The sequence below is a fragment of the Trichoderma evansii genome (assembly GCF_050947405.1).
Source record: "Trichoderma evansii strain SZMC 28006 chromosome Unknown GGI43scaffold_12, whole genome shotgun sequence".
Taxonomy (NCBI): Eukaryota; Fungi; Ascomycota; class Sordariomycetes; order Hypocreales; family Hypocreaceae; genus Trichoderma; species Trichoderma evansii.
Genome location: NW_028145194.1, coordinates 496,841 through 514,886, shown reverse-complemented (window position 1 = coordinate 514,886; position 18,046 = coordinate 496,841). Strand labels below are relative to the sequence as shown.

At 48.8% G+C, this 18,046-nt stretch overlaps 4 protein-coding genes across 4 annotated transcripts; 3 read left to right on the top strand and 1 right to left on the bottom strand.

The window, feature by feature from the left end:
* Positions 1–1,803: 1,803 nt before the first annotated feature.
* Positions 1,804–4,763, top strand: GGI43DRAFT_428056 (uncharacterized protein; the record flags this gene model as incomplete). Its single annotated transcript, XM_083208903.1, has 5 exons — positions 1,804–1,841; positions 1,898–2,438; positions 2,586–3,187; positions 3,277–3,563; positions 3,631–4,763. The coding sequence occupies 5 exons, from the start codon at positions 1,804–1,806 to the stop codon at positions 4,359–4,361; spliced, it is 2,199 nt and encodes a 732-aa protein (XP_083059853.1). The 3' UTR covers positions 4,362–4,763.
* A 1,859-nt stretch (positions 4,764–6,622) lies between these two features.
* GGI43DRAFT_407221 (MFS general substrate transporter) lies at positions 6,623–8,654 on the bottom strand. The gene is made up of 3 exons (XM_083206216.1): positions 8,402–8,654; positions 8,157–8,284; positions 6,623–8,086 (listed from the first exon to the last, which is right to left on the bottom strand). Exons 1-3 carry the CDS (start codon positions 8,485–8,487, stop codon positions 6,795–6,797), a joined length of 1,506 nt encoding a protein of 501 aa, XP_083059852.1. The 5' UTR covers positions 8,488–8,654; the 3' UTR covers positions 6,623–6,794.
* A 1,340-nt stretch (positions 8,655–9,994) lies between these two features.
* Positions 9,995–11,003, top strand: GGI43DRAFT_407219 (uncharacterized protein). Its single transcript, XM_083206215.1, has 3 exons — positions 9,995–10,162; positions 10,227–10,424; positions 10,500–11,003. The coding sequence occupies exons 1-3, from the start codon at positions 10,105–10,107 to the stop codon at positions 10,577–10,579; spliced, it is 336 nt and encodes a 111-aa protein (XP_083059851.1). The 5' UTR covers positions 9,995–10,104; the 3' UTR covers positions 10,580–11,003.
* Positions 11,004–11,525: 522 nt separating this feature from the next.
* Positions 11,526–14,040, top strand: GGI43DRAFT_71780 (regulator of chromosome condensation 1/beta-lactamase-inhibitor protein II). Its single transcript, XM_083210201.1, has 2 exons — positions 11,526–13,057; positions 13,119–14,040. The coding sequence occupies exons 1-2, from the start codon at positions 11,605–11,607 to the stop codon at positions 13,370–13,372; spliced, it is 1,707 nt and encodes a 568-aa protein (XP_083059850.1). The 5' UTR covers positions 11,526–11,604; the 3' UTR covers positions 13,373–14,040.
* The last annotated feature ends 4,006 nt before the right edge of the window (positions 14,041–18,046 follow it).

The following is an 18,046-nucleotide window of genomic DNA, read 5'->3' as shown; positions in this document are numbered from 1 at the left end:
TGGACGGTTTTGAGTCGCAGCATTAAACGATCTCGCTACTAGGCGATCTGGCAGACTGGTTCTGTCATACAGGAACCTGGAGAGCATAGCTGGGTTCTGGGCTGTGCTGCTGTAGCATCGATGTGTTAGCGGACATAGCCGAGTAGAGCGACTGTTAGTGGCTGCCTTAGAGGAGGGAGCCGATCTGCCAGTGGGAGAATGGGGCATAGTCTCACTTGTTAGACGGAGATCGGTTTGAGGCTGAGTTGCCATTGTGAGGTTGCTGAGAGGCCATGATTGCTGGAAAGGGAAATGCAATTGAATAGCTATTGGCTGTAAGGGTATCAAGGCTTTAGAGCTGAGTTTCGAACAATTTAGCAGGCAAATGCAGAACTTTTAATTGCGAAATTGAATCTTATTGAATATATTGTCTTATTCTCTAATAGACTCAAGTTCTCTTGCGTCTTCTTATAAGCCAGCAGTCTACATACTACCAATTTCTCATCTACACACATCTACCAATGTCCTACACTCTAAGGTCTAGGCTTTGAAAAGCTAGCAACCTCACAAAGACGTTATCACCGCCGTCGCCATCAGGCCACGACTGCCTACGCGCAAACCTCAGCCAAGAGCTAAACCACCCTCCATGTAGGTCTACTTCGTAACTCGGCCCCGTAGTAGGACAATTATAGAATCATACCACTTCTGAAAAACAAGGCACTCTCAAAGCATCGGTGATGTACCAGTTTGTCTCCATTAACCAACGAGAGAAGAGAACTAGGTTGTAAAAGGCCAGATAAACGAGAACTGGACATGGGGCACTAAATCTATGGCCGCCGCCATCAACTATCTGCCGTCACGCAGGTCGGTTTTCCAACGTCAAACGTTATTTTTAAACCGGCATCGCTGCTTCAGGTCGTGTTTTTTTGGATCAACTGACACAAATGAAATTAGGATAAACAACAACATGCTCTTCTTTGGTATTTCTGCCTCCATAGGCGCTGTGCTAATGCGAGCCGTCCCGCTGGATCAGAGATTAAGGCACAACGTACAAGGGGGGCTCCCCTTGGCTCAATGAGACGATGACGGACATTCAGCTGGCGCTTACTGGAGCCCCAAATCGGATCCGGGTTGGTCCCCCATCTCGGGCATCTCGCCTCAGGCAAGGAAAAAAATGTCTTTTCATCCTTCCAGACCCTTCGTCTCTTACCGCGTTTGGCGGCGTTGACAGGCAGCGAGGCCGTATCAGGATGGTGCCAGATCACGGACCAGACGCGGCCACTTAGTCCAGTCCTCATCACGATGCGAACCATAGGGCTGCCTCGACAGATCGTCTCTGCCTGCGTCAGCAGCGCTCCCCATGTAACAGCCGCCACCATGAGCGAATCAGAGGCGCAGCACCGGCTGCTGTCCCCACGAAGGATGCCTCTTTCTGGCCCATCTAGGCAAAGACGAGACCCAGCGCGAGACACTAGACAGTCCGACCAGTAGGCAAAAATCCAGGACTGGAGTCCAGAAGGCGTCCAGGCTGGCAATTTTAGCACTTCGCAAGGCACTCCCAGCGCCCTTATCCGGGGATACGATTTGGAGGGAGGGCGCTGATAGTGATGCTAAATACAAAGGATCCTGCACTTATCAACGACGAGGCTTTCTGGAGAGGCAACCTCCCTTTTCCGGCAATTCTCTTTATTTTTCCTTTCGTCCCTTCGTTTTCCGTCTCAATTTTTAATATACTATAATTTTAATGTAGGTTGGCTTCACCTTCTCTCCCCTAATCTCTCTCTTTTAGTCCTTTTACCCTCCCGGAATGAAACTATTTCTACGATGGCGCTGACAAGTGGACACAGTCTGCTGGTGTATTCGTGAGCCAAAACGGTTTATAATACAAGAGCACTCTTCAGCACTCAATGACCGTTAGGCGAGCAAGTTTCTCCGCGGCTCATTCCATGGCCGATAATTCAATCGATCAAGGAGATCGCACACCAGCCCTCGCCATCAATCACATCCCTCTTCACCTGCGACAGGACTCGCGATCCAAGGAATCACTCAGCGACAAGGCCTCCACTACGCCACGATCCAGCATCGAGGAGCAAGGCGTCGCTACCCCCTTTGCCCAGCGCAAGCAATTCCCTGAGAATTTGCATTTTGCTCCTCATTCATTTCGCCTGCGCTCAAGGACGGCCTCAACAAGAAGCAGCATCTCGTCTGCCAACGTCCCCGATTCTGCCACCACTTATTCCCACTCGACTCTGGCCAGTCCCATCAGCACCAGCTACGCCAGTGACCTCAGCGACTTTTGCGGCCATTCTATCAATACATCACGTTCAGCCAGCCGTGCGTTTCATCGGCGGCACCGGTCTTCTACGGGATCTCTTTCTTCAGCACACGCCAACGACGACGATGACGCTTTTTCTTTTGCAGGATACCCAGACCTCAGCGCTAGGCTACTGGAGATTCACGTAGCCTCCCCAGTCACTCCTGTTCCTTTAAGTGATAGCGACTATCTGGATCAATCTACAAGGCAAGCACCGAAGATCTCTTGAGGCAGCTCATGAGCTCGTGAATATTGACCTCCTGCTAGCTCGTCCAAAGTCTCTCCTATCAAGGAGGAAGAGGAAAGCCTGACTCCAAGTGACTCCTACCAATGGCCGCAACTTGAGACCACTGCCACTGAGCCGTCTCTCTCGCCCAAGTGGGACACAACATCGTCCGAATCGGACGACGTGTCTTCCCAAGACACAGATGCTATTCTAAATTACACGCTTCAATTAGTTTTTGGAGTAGACCTTCAAGAAGAGTCTTCCAAGGTGACCCCGGCGGTACGACGCCTTGTCTGCAAGTTTGTCGGTGATGTTGGAAGCTCTTTCTGGACTTCATTATCGGACGCTGATATGACACAAGTCATGTCATCTTCCAGCAATTCTTCGACTCCTTCTCAAGGCGGTAGCTCCCAAGGTGGTAGCGGGGGCGGTGACTCTTCATCGGCCGGCAAAAGAAAGAAGCAAACCCGAGGGGACGATGATGATGGGGAATTCACCGACGGCGAAGGCTTGGGGTATAATCCTCTCAAGAAGCTGCGCCCAAATCCCAAGGACGACGAGAACTTGCGCCTGAGCTGCCCATACAGAAAGAGGAATCCGTCACGTTTTAATGTCAGGGACCATCATTCCTGTGCCATGACATATTTTCCCAAGTTTGCAGAGCTGAGGTAAATACGCTGAAATATCCATCCCATCCTGTCCAATCATGTACGATATACTATATGCATATGAGACCGCTGCTGACATGCGTCTATAGACAGCACATTGTCAAACAACACAAGCGAGACGACCCGTCTGCATTCGTTTGTGATAGATGCAACCGTGACTTTCATACTCGAAAAGAACTTCGTGATCATCAGCGTCTACCCAAAGAAGAAATGTGCGACATCTTGGATCACGACCCAGAGTCAGGGGTCGATGGAACCACCTCGATCAAGCTCCTGTCTCGTAAGAGAGCCAGTGGAGCCTCTCCCGAGGCCCAATGGAAAGAAATCTGGAATATTCTGTTCCCAGATGATGAAGACCACCAGGTTCACCCATACCGTATGCGTTCCATCTCTGAGGCGAAGAAAAGAGAGAGAAAATTGTACACCAGCTGACATGTAAACAGATTTTACTCCTGTCATCGAGCATTTCGAGCTTTCCAATTACTACATGTCATCTTTTGAAGTCCTACACTCTTCCCTTCGCGACAAGATCTCAAACCCCGCAACGCTTGAGACTTTGACCTCCAAATTCCAACAGTGCTTTATGGAGGCCGTAGAACGATGCATAGGGGCCGCACAGAGTATGCCGTACACGAATCGCAGCAACAAGAGAAACGAGCCAGCTCGCGTACAGAGCTTCCAAAGCCTTATCCCTCGAAAAGGAAGGGAAATACTCCCCCGCCCCGACTCTGGCGTTGTCATGATGGATGAATGCTCCGAAGAGAGCGGCAGTATCAAGAACTCTGTCTACGGCCCCCGAGACAGCGTTCGAACCATCGTCAAGGACGGTGGGCAAAGGCGCGGTAGCAACTTGGTTCCCGAGCCGCCAACAACAGAGCCTACGCCAGCGGGATTGGGTATGCTAGACCAGAGCTTTTCGGCGCACATGTCATTCATGGCACCCATGGCCGTTGCCGATCCGATGGATTCTATGGCTGTTCAGTCTTGGAACAATGGCGTTTCAGATCCTAACGATGGCGATATAGCCAACAGCTTTCCCATGAGTGATCAATTCTATGCCCCGGGAGAGCTCACGCCACATGGAGACCTAGGAAACTGGGGAGGCGATTATTATCAGTCCACATTTCAGGGACTTGGCGACCGTTTTAACCCCTTTGATGGAGGGATGAACTAAATGAAGTTTTAGACATATGCTGGTTCTATAGACAAGATTCCATGCATAAAGAAGTATTATCAATTCTGTATTACTAGATGTACTAATAATCTTGTTTTGCTTTTGCTTGCTTGAATATTGCTATCGAGCTAATAGCTGTTACATACAGCCAATTTATATACTATAATACAGTGCCGCTATACGACACTTTTAGCCCAAGGAATCTCCTCGATCAGGGACACGAGACATCCAATGGCACCAAATAAAATAAGCCGGTTAATTCACAACAAACACATAATATGCTTCTTCCTATATAACCCCATGCTTTGCAGTCGGTCCTCCCCTCAGCATTCGAATGAGGATATTCTCCTCGCGTCTCTTAGTGGAGCTTGAGAATATACTGCCGTCGCTAATTTTCGCTCCGCGACTTGGGAGACTGATATCTTATTATTATTCCTTCGCATAGTTAACACCCTTGGGTAATTGATCATGTTTCATAGCCAGGTAAATCAGCTGTCCCGCTATCAAATCCCTGGTGGTACCTGGTATTATAACGAAGCCTTTGTTGATACTGATACAGCTCGTGCCGAAAAACTCGCAGACGCTGGGCAGGTCGCTGAGGTTCTGAGGCTACTGTTCTGCTGCGGCTGGTACATGTGGGAATTTGCAGATTGTGAGTAACATCATGGCTTCAGCAAGACGTCCGGTTTAACCGACAACGATGAAGGTAAGCGCCCACTTTGAGTGGTTTCATGTGTGTGTAAACTGTGGTGCCGATGATAAGTAGAATCACTTTATTAGCAGTACCTGTTCGCTCAAAGCTATCCGTCGTTCGTATATGTCAGCCGCACAAGCTTGATTCAGATCGTGGCACTCTGATCCGCTGATCCGCTGGTACAGATTTACAGATATCCGAAGTGAGCTCTCAGAATCCCATATGTGATGAGCAGCTTGAAATTAATAAGAATTCTTATGGTCGGGCTAACAAGATGCACAGTGGCATCTTCTACTAAAGGTGTGCCCACTGGTTCCGTGTATCCCAGTAACGATCCTGAAGAACTGCTTACAGCTGGCAATGAAGGAGGCGGTGCTGTATTTTAAGTTGATCTGAGATCTGGTCTTCTGCGGCCAGTATGTTGGCTTGCTTCGCAAGCATCTTTGACTCCAGGCAAGAGCCGTAAGAGTCATGTGTCAACAGTATATCCCAGTGGACAGTCTCTGGATGGGACCAGCTGCCAGGTGTAGCGTGTTGCAATGTTGTAATTTCGAGGCAGCTCTAAGATTTGTCGGATCTTGCAGTTGGTGTGATGGTTGACGGTTGAATCCTTATTTGTAGTGGTATTCAGGTAAATTTGCTGATATGTATAAGTCTTCTATCAATCTAAATGTGAGCATCCTGTAATCAAGATTCGAGAATCTCGAACAGGGTCTAAATAAAAATTCGTACAGTAAACTCACAACACTTCAACCGACTCATGGTGCGTTTCTAGTTGAGTATCACGGCCTCTGGGACACGCACTGGGTGCTTTGGTAAGCCAACGGCATAGCGATGCTCTTGGCAATTCTTGACGAAGTGCTTGGTGAGGTGGTCTAGGGCCCACTTCATCCGGTCGTAGAATGGACGGCTGTCTGACTTTGCAGTCTCCCAGGCTGCAGTGGCAACCACGGCGTTGAAAAGGTCATGCGCTTATCTTTTTGCCGCTCCCATCGCCAGGGTATCCAACACCATCCTTGTGTCCCATGGAGTAGAATTTTGGTATAATTCCTCTTTTTGGATGGGCCAGAAGAGAAGAAACTGGCAATAGTTGCTTCTGTAGCTCTCGTATAAACTATATATACATTAGCACTTGCCTGTCTTGGTATTTTGAAATCTACAGCAGGAATTGTGTGGTAGCAATAATCTTACCTCTAAACGTATGCCCGGTTTGTGATTATCCCGGGCGGTTATAATTTTTTTAGGCGAATCTCATGAATGTAGTAAAAGAGAGTATAAAGGTACTCCTAGATATATGGCTATAGGCTAATTGATCCTGCCATTCTAACTGTAAAGGAGCTTTTGGTTAAATTCCATTATTGTAGTTGGAGGAAAGCACAATAATGTATGTTTGTAGCGATCTGGTAAAAACAGTTTCGTGGACATGGGAGGGTTATGGCCAGGTATAAATAACAGACACAGACATGTCAAAGGAGCAAATAGTCCTACAAAGCTCAAGGCCGATCAACGGAGCGAATTTGGCCACATGTAACATGTGGTGACGGGAACTTGCTGAAGCACAGACAATTCACGGATACTGGCAGCCGTATCATAAGGCTTGACAAATCATTCACACGATCATGCTTCAACATATTGTATACCCCTGCAGCATCTCATACACACTCAAGAAAGTTTGAGCTAGTCATAGTGGAAAATATGGAGTGGGATTTGGCATGGCATTCATCAATATACATATACACTTAATATCTCCACTGGAAAGCTGGATGCTTCCAGTCCAAATTTTCAACTTGCTCCTGAGTCAGGCTATTCAACTCTGCGTCAATGTCTTTGCTCCCCCTCTTCTTATTGTCACGAATCATCCACAAAAGCGTCAGTGTAGCCAGAACCAAGACGGTTCCCGACGTGGCCAGATTCAGACCATTTCCGATGTGGTAGTTCGGTGCGTCAAAGGGAAGAAACGCCCATCCGCTGATCAGTCCGCCGACGCTACCCATCATGGCGTTGGTGCCTATAGCTGCGCTGCGAGTCGTGTCACCGACAACATTTGCGGCAACTTGCGCATTGGTAAGGGGGCCCAGAGTGAATGCGGAAGACGCGATAAGGAACGTTGCACCATATCGGACCTTTTGATCCGTTGAGCCAAGGAACATTGCATATCCCACCATGACCATGGGAGCAGAGAGGATAATGAAAATCTGCCGCCTGTCGAGGCGCCAACTCAGAAGCGGGAACAAGACGGTGAAGAATGCTCCAACCACGTATGGTGGCACAGTCAGCAGTTGCTGTTGAGTGGTCGTCTTTCCCTTGAACAAACTGGCAACGATGGTCGGCAAAAAGAATGCCAGTCCCTGGACTGTGATGTTGTTTAAGAGGAATATAAAAGATGTGCTGATTGTTATGGGGTTAAAGATTCCTCTCTTAATCTTGGCCTTGTCCATACTATCAATAACAGTCGTGGTACCAATTCGCTCAGACTTGATACGCGCAATAGCCAGGTCTTTCTCTTCCTGAGACAGCCAGCGTGCCGTTTCTGGGCGATCGGTCAATGTCAGAAAGCCGACAAGGCCAAGTCCAATGGTGATGATGCCTTCGACAACGAAAATCATCCGCCAGTTATGAACACCTCCAACGTGGTCAAGTTTTAGGATAGCAGATGCGAGCAAGCCTCCGAAAGCTCCAGCCAGCGGCGACATGACAATGTATAGAGACAGTCTAAACGCCAGCTCGGAGCGGCGATACCAGCGAGACAGGTAGTAGGCAATTCCAGGCATCATACCAGCCTCAAAGATACCGAGCAAGAATCGGACAGCGGCCGCCTGGCCCATGGTATTGACATACGCAGTTGATAAAGAGCACACACCAAATAAAACCGTGATCAGAGGAAGAAACCATCCTGGTCCTATATATTTACAGGCCAAATTCGCCGGGATCTCGAAAATGATGTAGGAGATGAAAAAGACGGAGATGACGGCATTGTAGTCATATCCTTCTAGTTTGAGGTCACTCGCGAGGCCGGCGATTTTTGCGTTACCTAACATCAATTGTCTATAAGAGCGATTCCAACAAAATAAGCAAGAGTAGACAATTCGGTATCAACTTACCGATATTTGCGCGGTCAATAAAGCAAAAGAGATATAGCAGCGACACGGTTGGGACGATATACAAGTCAATCTTTAGCCGCAGCCTGCGCTCGGTTGCGGGATTGTATGCCACGAGAGCTGCGCCATATCTATAGCGTCGCAGATATCATTAGCATAATTCATGGTTTTTTTTTTTTTTTTAATGGTTTGGGTTGTAGGAGAAAAGAGACATCTTCCTACAGCCCACGCGTATCTGTTGCGCTCACCTGTCCGTAGCGGCTTGGCCAATTTCAGCTACCTGGCGCACATCACGCGTCGACACTTGGACTTTATCATCCGTCTTGAGTGACATTTTTAATGTAGTATGGCTGCTGGAGGGCACTGCCAGGCAAGCAGACGACAGAAAATTTCAGAACGCAGGAAAAAAAAGCTCCATGCGCAGGATCCAAGCTAACATTTGAAGTGGAAACCCATTAATACATATACGTAACAGCAAGCTGTTTATCGCAGATCCCTCTCTCTCCTGCAAGGGAGCAAGCCAAAATACGACCCTGGCAGTCTTCTTTCCACTGCTACCCATCTACAGCTACTCAGGGAGGGGGATGCAACGCCGAGAAGGCCGGCTTGCATGTGGGCGGCCATGGTTGAATGCAACCCAGTAGGATTGCTATTAGTGAGCATCGGGATGCATCTGGAATCTGGGCCATCTGCCACTACAACCAGTCACAAGCCCTTGAGACTCGGTAGTAGAAAGCGGCTGTTGAGCGGCTCCTCCAAAGAAAGGGAACTATTAGAAAGCGTGTGTCATGTTTGCATCCTATTCAAGTCCTTGGGCAAACAATCCTGACCAAATTGGGGTCGCTAATGCGGTCCGCGACAAATGGGGGCGGCTATTTTATGCTTCCCCAGAAACTGCTAACCTTAAAATGGTGCTACTGTATCTTAATCTGATTTCGATCTTGTCCCAGCAGAAAAGACATTAGTCAGTGATGACTATTTCCATTGTCGTTGTAGACAAGGATGGACGCGTGGGAAGGCCATTATCTTCGTACAAGTGTAAGCCCCCAATCCACTAATTAGGGGTCAGAGCGTATGACAACCCAGACGGATCAATATGCAAGTTGATTCTTTAGTATGCAAAAGCAAATATGCATACATCTTTAGCAGAATCCCTTATCGGCATTATAACTCCGCCAAGGTTGCATTCCGCTCAGCATAGGTAATAGCTCCAAGATTCTGCAGCATAGACAGCGAAGGCTTAGCGTACTTTGTAGCATAGCATCAAACTTCAAATCAACGGCCGTGTCAATAGCATTTTCATACGCCAGTGACTTGCGCTTTTATCAATTCCAAAAATACATATCTTCTACTTAATAGTCTCTTATATTAGAACTTGTCACATAAAGAAAGCGTCTCTTGATTCCAGCCGTAATCGTTCACCAAACGCTGTCTTCGCTTCTGCAGGGTAGCTCCGTACTCAACTTGATGCTCTACTCCATCGCAATTGTCCACAAATTACTAACAGGCCTAGATGGCAGCATCATTACTGATATCACGTGTAGGCTTACGAAGAAACAGAGCCAAAAACGAATGATTTGCAATGATCAAGCCACGTAAAGGGCCGTTTAGCGCATCCTGCGCATCTTTGAAGAGGCCGCTCCTAGGCTGCGAGCATATGCTTGGAAATAAACCATATCTGATTGGCCAATTGTCTCGCCCCATCCGAACAGCCAATCAGCGTCGCTGCAATCTGACCCAAAATGAGTGTCATCAGCCCAGAGGCGTCGAGGCTGAGTGGATCGAGAATCAGGTACATAAGACGTCACTGTCCGGCCAAGCAAACATCGAAACATCTCTATCAACTACTATCCGCATCTGCATCTACTTTTATAACTCGCATCCAATTCTACACTTGCTCAGACGCAAATCTTCGCCTTTGACAAATCTCACAATCACCACCATCATCAACATGACTGTCAAGGCCACCACCTGCTGCCGCCAGGGCACCGACGCCGAGTGTGCTTGTGGTGAGTTCCGTCACTTATACTCTGACTCAGTACCAACGGTATTTTAACAATCAATCGCAAACAGCCCAGAAAGCCACCTGCTCGTGCGGCGAGAAATCTGCTCTTCACTGCACCTGTGCCAAGGCCGATACCGAGAATGTCCTCGAGGGCCCGCGCTGCTCATGCCGTGCTCGTCCCGCCGGCCAGTGCACCTGCGACCGAGCCTCTACGGAGAATGCGCCCGTCTCAGGCTCAACCTGCCAGTGCGGCGCCCGACCAGCCGGTAAGTGTTACTCGCCATATCTACGCCTTACACAAAATATCAGAATACTTGGGTGCTGACTTTTGGATGTTTCAGCTGCTTGCACTTGCGAGAAGGCCGCCGATGGCAGCTACAACCCTGCCAACGAGATCGACTTCACCAACTTTGCCAAATAAATGAATAGAGCGAGCTACGAGATGCGCACTTGAAAAAAATGTTGCATAAATCGTCTTTCGTTTCTATAATTTTCATCTCATCTTATTTCTCTCCCTTTTGGTCCGAGGTGGCGTTTAGGGCGGCATTGGAATGTGGAATTACGGGTTCATAATTTGGCTGCAGGCTTGCAGCTGCATACATACATACATACATTTTACGAGAGGTTGCATGCACATGCACATACATGAATATGGCAGGCCGGCGATCGCCTAATCTGCGGGCGCGTTGCTATTTCGGGTCTGGGTCTGGGTCTGTCCCGTTGTTATTGTTGTCCCGTACAACACAATTGGGAAATGGCGTTTTGGCGGCTCAATATATCCTCTCTCGCGAGGCATTTAGATAATAACAATAACTGAGATCAATACAAATATAATAAGCTAAGAATTAGCGTACTGTCTTCGATTTGAAACATATTGCGATTCGCTGCTGTTACTGCTATTACTCCCTGCTTAGAGTCAGTGTGAGATGGCTCAAATCACCCTTCTTCAATGTCAGCACATCAGGTCACACACGGCGCATTCTTGTCGCTGCTTGTCGTCTTATGTAATCTCGGGCTGCGATTCACCGCTCGCGCAAGGAGCCAAACAATGAGCTAATTGGCTGTCAATGTTTTTACTGCCGGACAAACCAAGAGCGGTCAGCCCTTTCGGGGAGGAGCTATGGTAAAGTTCCTACCTTGTGTGGGGCCGCTTCTCTGTGCCACCCACCAGGGCTGGGCAAAAAATCTCACCTGGTCGCGTCCTGCCATCATCGAGCCACTCCTATATCTATCCCGCAGACCACCTCACATCGCGCTCTGTTTCTCTCTCCATCAGAGAAAAAAGTGATTTTGGGTCTTTTGAAAGCATTGCATAGCGGTTGTCTCTGCAATTGAAGCTTTTTCTCGCCCTCTCGCGGATTAAATCACCCCTATATCCGCTCCCTCTTTCGCTTATCAAAGCAAAAGCAACAACATCAACACAACCCTATAAAACAGCGCGTCACAATGCCTCCCAAGGCCGCCAAGGCTGCTGCCCCCAAGGCGGCTTCAGATGCCAAGAAGCCCGCCGCGACAAAGGCCAGCACAAAAGCGACGTCCAAGACTGCCGCTGCCCCCAAGGCGACAAGCAAAGCTGCCGCCGCCAAGGCCACCAAGAAGGATGAGAAGCCAGCCGCGAAATCCGTCGAGAAGACTGCAGACGAGCCCTTGACGAATGGCGCCCCATCAATCAAGCGCAAGGCTTCAGAGACAGAGAGCGAGCATGATGAGGATGTCGTCATGGAAGAGCCCCAGGCCAAGAAGACCAAGATTGAGGCACCCGCACCCGCACCTGTCAAGGCCAAGAAGACTGCCCATGTCGCCATCGGAAAGAAAATCAACGATGCTCCTACGCAAGTCCTGGATGTCTACGTCTTCGGCGAAGGCACATCCGGTGAACTCGGACTGGGAAGCAAGCGCGTCAATGGCAAGAAGCCGATCGACGTTAAGCGTCCTCGATTAAACGACAAGCTTTCTGCCAAGACTGTCGGAGTTGTGCAAATTGCCTGCGGTGGCATGCATGTCGTTGCGCTTACCCACGATAACAAGATTCTCACTTGGGGTGTGAATGACCAAGGTGCTTTGGGCCGAGACACAAACTGGGATGGTGGATTACGCGATGCCGACAAGGCTGAAGATTCTGACTCGGAAGATGAGGATGATACTGGCATCAACCCCAAGGAAAGCACACCTACCGCCCTGTCCGAGGAAGACTTTGCCCCCGGAACCAAGTTTGTTCAGGTCGAGGCAAGCGACAGCGCCTCCTTTGCGCTGACAGAAGACGGACGTGTGTACGGATGGGGAACCTTCCGTTCCAGCGATGGTATCCTGGGCTTTACAGAGACTGTTCGGATTCAGTCACGGCCTGCACTCATCCCTGCCCTGAAAAACATCAAGTCTCTCTCTTCCGGAGCCAACCACATTCTTGCTCTCGACCACAAGGGCAATGTCGTCGCCTGGGGATGCGGCCAGCAGAACCAGCTTGGCCGACGTATTATCGAGCGTAACAAGATGTCATCTCTGATTCCCCAGGGTGTTGGCCTGCCACGAGGCAAGATTGCCAAGATTGCCTGTGGCTCGTATCACAGCTTCGCCATTGACAAGAACGGAGCCGTCTGGGGCTGGGGCTTGAACAACTTTGGCGAGATTGGTGTTGAGAACAACGCCGGTGAGGATGATGCCGTTATCCTCAAGCCTGTCAAGATCAGCTTCCTTGCAGACCAAACAATCACAGATATTGCGGGTGGTATTCACCACTCTCTGGCCTGCTCTTCCAAGGGAGAGCTTTACGCTTGGGGCCGTATCGATGGATACCAGGTTGGCTTTGAGACCGAGGCCGTGGAAAAGGTCGACGGGGAGTATGTCATTCGTGACGAGAAGGGCACTGCTAGAATCTTGGTCAAGCCCACCAAACATGAAGGCAAGTAGAGCGGCTCTTTAACTTGACGCGCGATTTGCAGTATACTAACCAGATTCTTTAGGTGTCTCTGATATTGTGGCTGTCTCTGCCGGTACTGACAACAGCTTTGCTATCAGCAAAGATGGCAAGGTGTACTCATGGGGCTTTTCTAGCAACTACCAGACTGGTCAGGGTACTCTTGATGACATTCATGTCCCTACTTTGATCGACAACTCTGCCATCAGAGATAAGAAGATTATCGCTGCTGGCGCTGGTGGACAGTTCTCTGTTCTCATTGGTGTGCCCGAAGAGGCGGCCACGAACGGCACCAACTAAATCGCCAGCCCTTTTCAACAAATATCATATATAAAAGGGAGGAGAAGTGGCATCTAACGGGATGTTTTAACACGGTGTTTCAAGCTACATAAGCCCATTATTCAAGATTGATGGGCCTTGTTGGCTGCTTTAATAATACGAAGGGCTCGGCTCGAAGAGTTTCTGCCATGCATTGTTCATTGTTTCTTCCATTGCCTCACAGAGGAGGCTATAAAAATCTGCAAATGGACGGACGGACGGACTTCGCTCTGTAATATAATGACGTGATGGATTTGGTTCTGCAAATGGTGGACTTATATATGGAGCTTTTCGTGTTTGTATAGCCTACTGTTTTTGATGACATTGCGCATTGGCGTTGGTACTAGTTGATTTATGGAATTGTTTCATCAAAACTATTTGAAAGAGGCTTCACTCGTAAATATTCTCAGTATGTTCTTTCCAGAGGCTGGCGTTTGGAATGCAATACAATGCGGTATAGGTTAAGTGCGGATGGTGCCACAAGCATCCCGTCGACTAGACTGATGAATGGTCTTTGCTCTATGCATAACTTATTGCCGTTTTTAGTTTTTGACTTGATCGTTTAGTTGGAATGGAATTGCCAAATCCGGCACTCCTTGGGAAAGGTTGATATCATGGAGATGAAGTCATATTTAAGCAAGTACACATTCGACATCAAAGCTGACATGAGACGTTTCCTGCCGATTACTCCGATATACTTTGTGGCTCTAGAGCAACATGCTCAACAAACCTTAATCATCGGTCAAAAGCTGGCAGTATAACTCAATTCATTCTCCCCAAAGCCTGAGGCAATTGGGTTCTTACAAAAAACGAGGACCTTACTCGAAGCGAGAGTCGTTTTTTTTTTCTCCCCATGCACACCAAGGGTATTAGTAGCACTGGAAAGACAAAAACCACGGAGTAGCGAGATTACATGAAATTAAACACGCCAAGGGAGTAGTGTTTTCTACTCTTGTGTCCATTTTCAAATTTCCTGAGATCTGGATCTTGCCCACAAATGGGTGGTGTTGGGTATGGGTCGATTAAGCTTTTTTTTGGACAGTAAGGGGACGTGGAGCGATAAAGATCCAACGAAGAGAGGTGATTTTGATGGAGGCGAGGCGAGGCCTTGACCGCTCTGGGGAGTGAGTGGGCTTTTGACCGCTTGGCAATGGAGATGTAGCTGCAAGTAGGAGAATTGGGAAGTGTCTTGATAAGAATCCATCTAGGGGAAAGTCGGGTTCATCGTCGTGCCGAGATTTCGATATCGAAGGCACAAAGCGGTATCACAAGCCGATCTTCAGGACATTCTTGCTCGCTTACAGCTGGATTCTCCTCCATGGAAAAATCTCGAATTTGCAAAAATACTGGGGAGGATCACACCGCTGCCAGCTCAGAAAATGGAGAAGATGGGAAGGGGGAGACAGCAGGTGGAGTTCGAAAGAGAAGAAGAGAAAAAAGGATCGATTCCAGATTCCAGAAAAGAAGCTCCAGCTGGGATTTGATGGAGCCTGCGGGCAGGGCTTACAGCCAGCGCTGGATTACGGCCGAGCCGAGTGCCGCAGGGGGTGAAGTGAAGGATACGGTACGCTAGGCCTGCAAGAGCACTGTTTGCTGATTTGCTCCAATGGCATACAAGGTAAAAAGAAAAAAACTGGAATTCTTTTTTTGATTGCTGCAGTGAGCAAGGGCGGCCAGGGGAGCCGAGATTTGGGCGAGGTGCTGGGAGCTAGAAGCTTGTCGTGCTGCGAGCAATGCGGGTGGATTATTGCGCCCGGCTGCCACGGAAAGGAAATGGACGGCCTGGTACCTGCAGCAATCCAGGGGGAAACAGACTTTTTTGCACTGGTTAGCCGGCCGGCCAGCGCACGAGCTGCTAGAGCTTGGTGTAGGCCCGGGTCCCCCCTGACGCGCGCTCAGTGCACGGCCAGCAGGGGCCTAAATAGCGGGTAAATAGAGAGAAAAAGCAAACTGCGCAGTAGTGAGCGCTGCGTTCAATAGCAAATTCAATGAATTGTTCGGATAAAGCCAATAGCGCCCTTGATTAGGGTGCTGTTAGCTGAGGCGGCATCCGGGTTTAGCGCTGGCTGCTGCCGAGACCGAGAGTCCGTCGGTAAAGAGGCGTCGACGGCCTGAAACCTGGAAAACTGGAGAGCGTGAGAGCTCCAAGCAGTGCCAGAAGCTGGGTTCGGGGAGACGGTACAAAACAGGCACCGGGCAATATGGTTGTAAGACTGTACAGTATATTTGCCCCAAACGTGTACTGGGAAACCGCAGCAGCAAAACGGCCGTCAGAAATGGAATCCATAATATTAGTATTATGTACTTGTATACATGTATTAGTATGCTCGGAGGAATACATTGAAAAAAAAAACACCTCAACAGCTTCTTGACTCGGCTCAAGCACCTCCTTGTTACAGAAGGTACAGGTGGAAATTAATTAATTACTTCCGACTCGCCGTGGATGTAGTAAGCAAACAATCAAGTAAACAAACCTGAAATATATTATACTTCGTAATTGAGAGGCTGTGCCTGCACTATTGGCTTCCAGCTTTGGCTGATCTGTAACATTCATTTCAATAGTATGGCGCGCCGGTGCTGTATCTCCAAAGTTTATGCACGATTTTTTCTATTTTTTGACACACACGGGATCCTATTTATTTCGCCTCCTGCTCTCCTTGCAGATCGTGTCGGGGATTTTGGCGGCCGCTGTTACAGCTCGTGATTTGATTCGAGTTGATAGCAACACGAGTGCGGTGGCAATATAGCAGCTTAGTAGTTGGCAGCAGGCAGAGCGTTTATCAAACTCGTACCTTGCATATTGTGGCGCGGTGATCTATCGGAGAAATTGCCAATGAAAAAGCTGTCTCAAACCAGTAATAATTTCCATTCGTTTCTATTTTAGCAATTCTTGACTAGTGCACATGTTAATTTCAATTTAATGCAAATAAAAGAATTTTTTTTTAAAAAAAAGAAGGCAGTGTTTCCGATGGCATCGCGATCTTCAATTTCGCTCCCTTTCCGTTGAAACGCTCGGCATGGTTTCACCACAAAAAATTATATGGAGTGCCGAGCGCGAGCGTGCGACGTGACATGTCACTGCTGGCACAGTAATACTTTGTTTATCTATCAGTGGTTTTTTTTTTCCCTCTCGGAATCTTACATGCACTCTATAACCAGCTTCAGCTTAGTAGTGAGGTCTGTGTACTTGCACTAGCTGAGCGAATGCGGCAGTTGGTAGATGTGCCGCTAACTAGACCTGAATAGAAAAAAAAAAAAAAAAAAGGCAACCTCAAGCACTACATGCGGTTCAATGATTGATGTTGCATGCTTACTGTAATTCCAACCTCATCTGCCAACCACTGGATTAGGTGCAATTTCGTCCAAGTGCATCAAATCCATCAAATCCCTCCCATGTCGGAGGCCCGGCCATCCACGCGAGGCCCAGTGCCAAGTCCCCCAAGGTAGGGGCAGGGAGAAATGGGGGAACAGGCTCCTCTTCGCGGTCACAGTGGGAAGCCAAGCTTTCCAGAGCCATGATCCCAGATCGGCAGACGCACGGCGGTTTGAGAAGATCCACCGTTATATGGAGCGGGACTCCACTGCTAATCTTCTGTCTCCTTTAAGCCTGCTTGGCCAACCCTGGCAAATTTACCTTGAAAGGGGAACCTGCTGTGGTGAGGGAAGAGGGAAAAAGCGGCAAATATGGGACTGCTACTGTAGGCCAGGAAAAACGGTATGCCGGGGTGAAGCAGGGAAAAGCCAGCATGAAAGACGGCTGGGAAAATGGAGGCATACTATTGTATGTAGGTAGTGCCAAAGTGTGTTGTGATAGGAACCTAGAAATTGTGAATAACGACTGGTATCATCGACGGCTAATGTACATGCTATATTGATCCTGGCAATCCTACTACTACTACTACCTCTACTACTACTACCGACGCTATCGGCTTATACGACATGTTACAGTACAACGCTGCGAGGTGACGGGCAACAACAAACGCTGATATTCGCAACAACAGGCATCCAGCATTGGCCAAATCTCCTCTCTCCCCAGTCACGCCATCACCAGGGCCCAATCGCTATCAATGCACCAGCCACGAGCATATCGGATGGGACGGTGCACCCATTTTCCTGTCTATCTTCTCTTTTTTTTGCGCGCGCGCCCACTTTTCTGCCCAGTTTCGAAAAAATTCCCGCCCTTTTATTTCTCTCGTAGTGATGACGCGTATGCCTCTATCCCACACTCCCAGAAGAGGAAAAGAGGATCCTGAGCGATGGGTTTTGGCCTGCTCGCTCGCTTCGTCCACCCACCAACTCGAAAAAATATTGGATATTGGAATGTCGCAGCGGTGGAGCGAAAGCGTGGGACAGAGGTGGGCTCTGGTTTGCTGATCGGTGGTCGGTGGCTTGAGAGGGCGGTGGCTTGCCCCCAGCCCCAGGCTCCGGTACGGAGGGAGAGAGCAGAGTCAGCTTCTGTTTGGCTGTGCTGGTGCTCTGTGCTGTGCTTAGCTGGGTGCCAGCTTATGCTATCTATGCACAGCTTCGCTTCGCTTCCACTTCTGTGCCCTTCTGTCTATTCATAGGCGTGTGGCTTGCGGTGGAGCGGGACGCCCCCCCCCCAATTAGTGTAGTACTGCTGGATGTGGTACATTGATAATACCCATTTGTTCACTT

Coding starts and splice junctions, on each gene's coding strand:
- GGI43DRAFT_407221 (XM_083206216.1), bottom strand. CDS start 8,487: ATGTCACTCAAGACGGATGATAAAGTCCAAGTGTCGACGCGTGATGTG. Junction 8,285..8,401: donor GGCCAAGCCGCTACGGACAG/GTGAGCGCAACA, acceptor GCGACGCTATAG/ATATGGCGCAGCTCTCGTGG. Junction 8,087..8,156: donor TATTGACCGCGCAAATATCG/GTAAGTTGATAC, acceptor AATTGATGTTAG/GTAACGCAAAAATCGCCGGC.
- GGI43DRAFT_407219 (XM_083206215.1), top strand. CDS start 10,105: ATGACTGTCAAGGCCACCACCTGCTGCCGCCAGGGCACCGACGCCGAG. Junction 10,163..10,226: donor CGACGCCGAGTGTGCTTGTG/GTGAGTTCCGTC, acceptor AATCGCAAACAG/CCCAGAAAGCCACCTGCTCG. Junction 10,425..10,499: donor GTGCGGCGCCCGACCAGCCG/GTAAGTGTTACT, acceptor TGGATGTTTCAG/CTGCTTGCACTTGCGAGAAG.
- GGI43DRAFT_71780 (XM_083210201.1), top strand. CDS start 11,605: ATGCCTCCCAAGGCCGCCAAGGCTGCTGCCCCCAAGGCGGCTTCAGAT. Junction 13,058..13,118: donor CAAGCCCACCAAACATGAAG/GCAAGTAGAGCG, acceptor CAGATTCTTTAG/GTGTCTCTGATATTGTGGCT.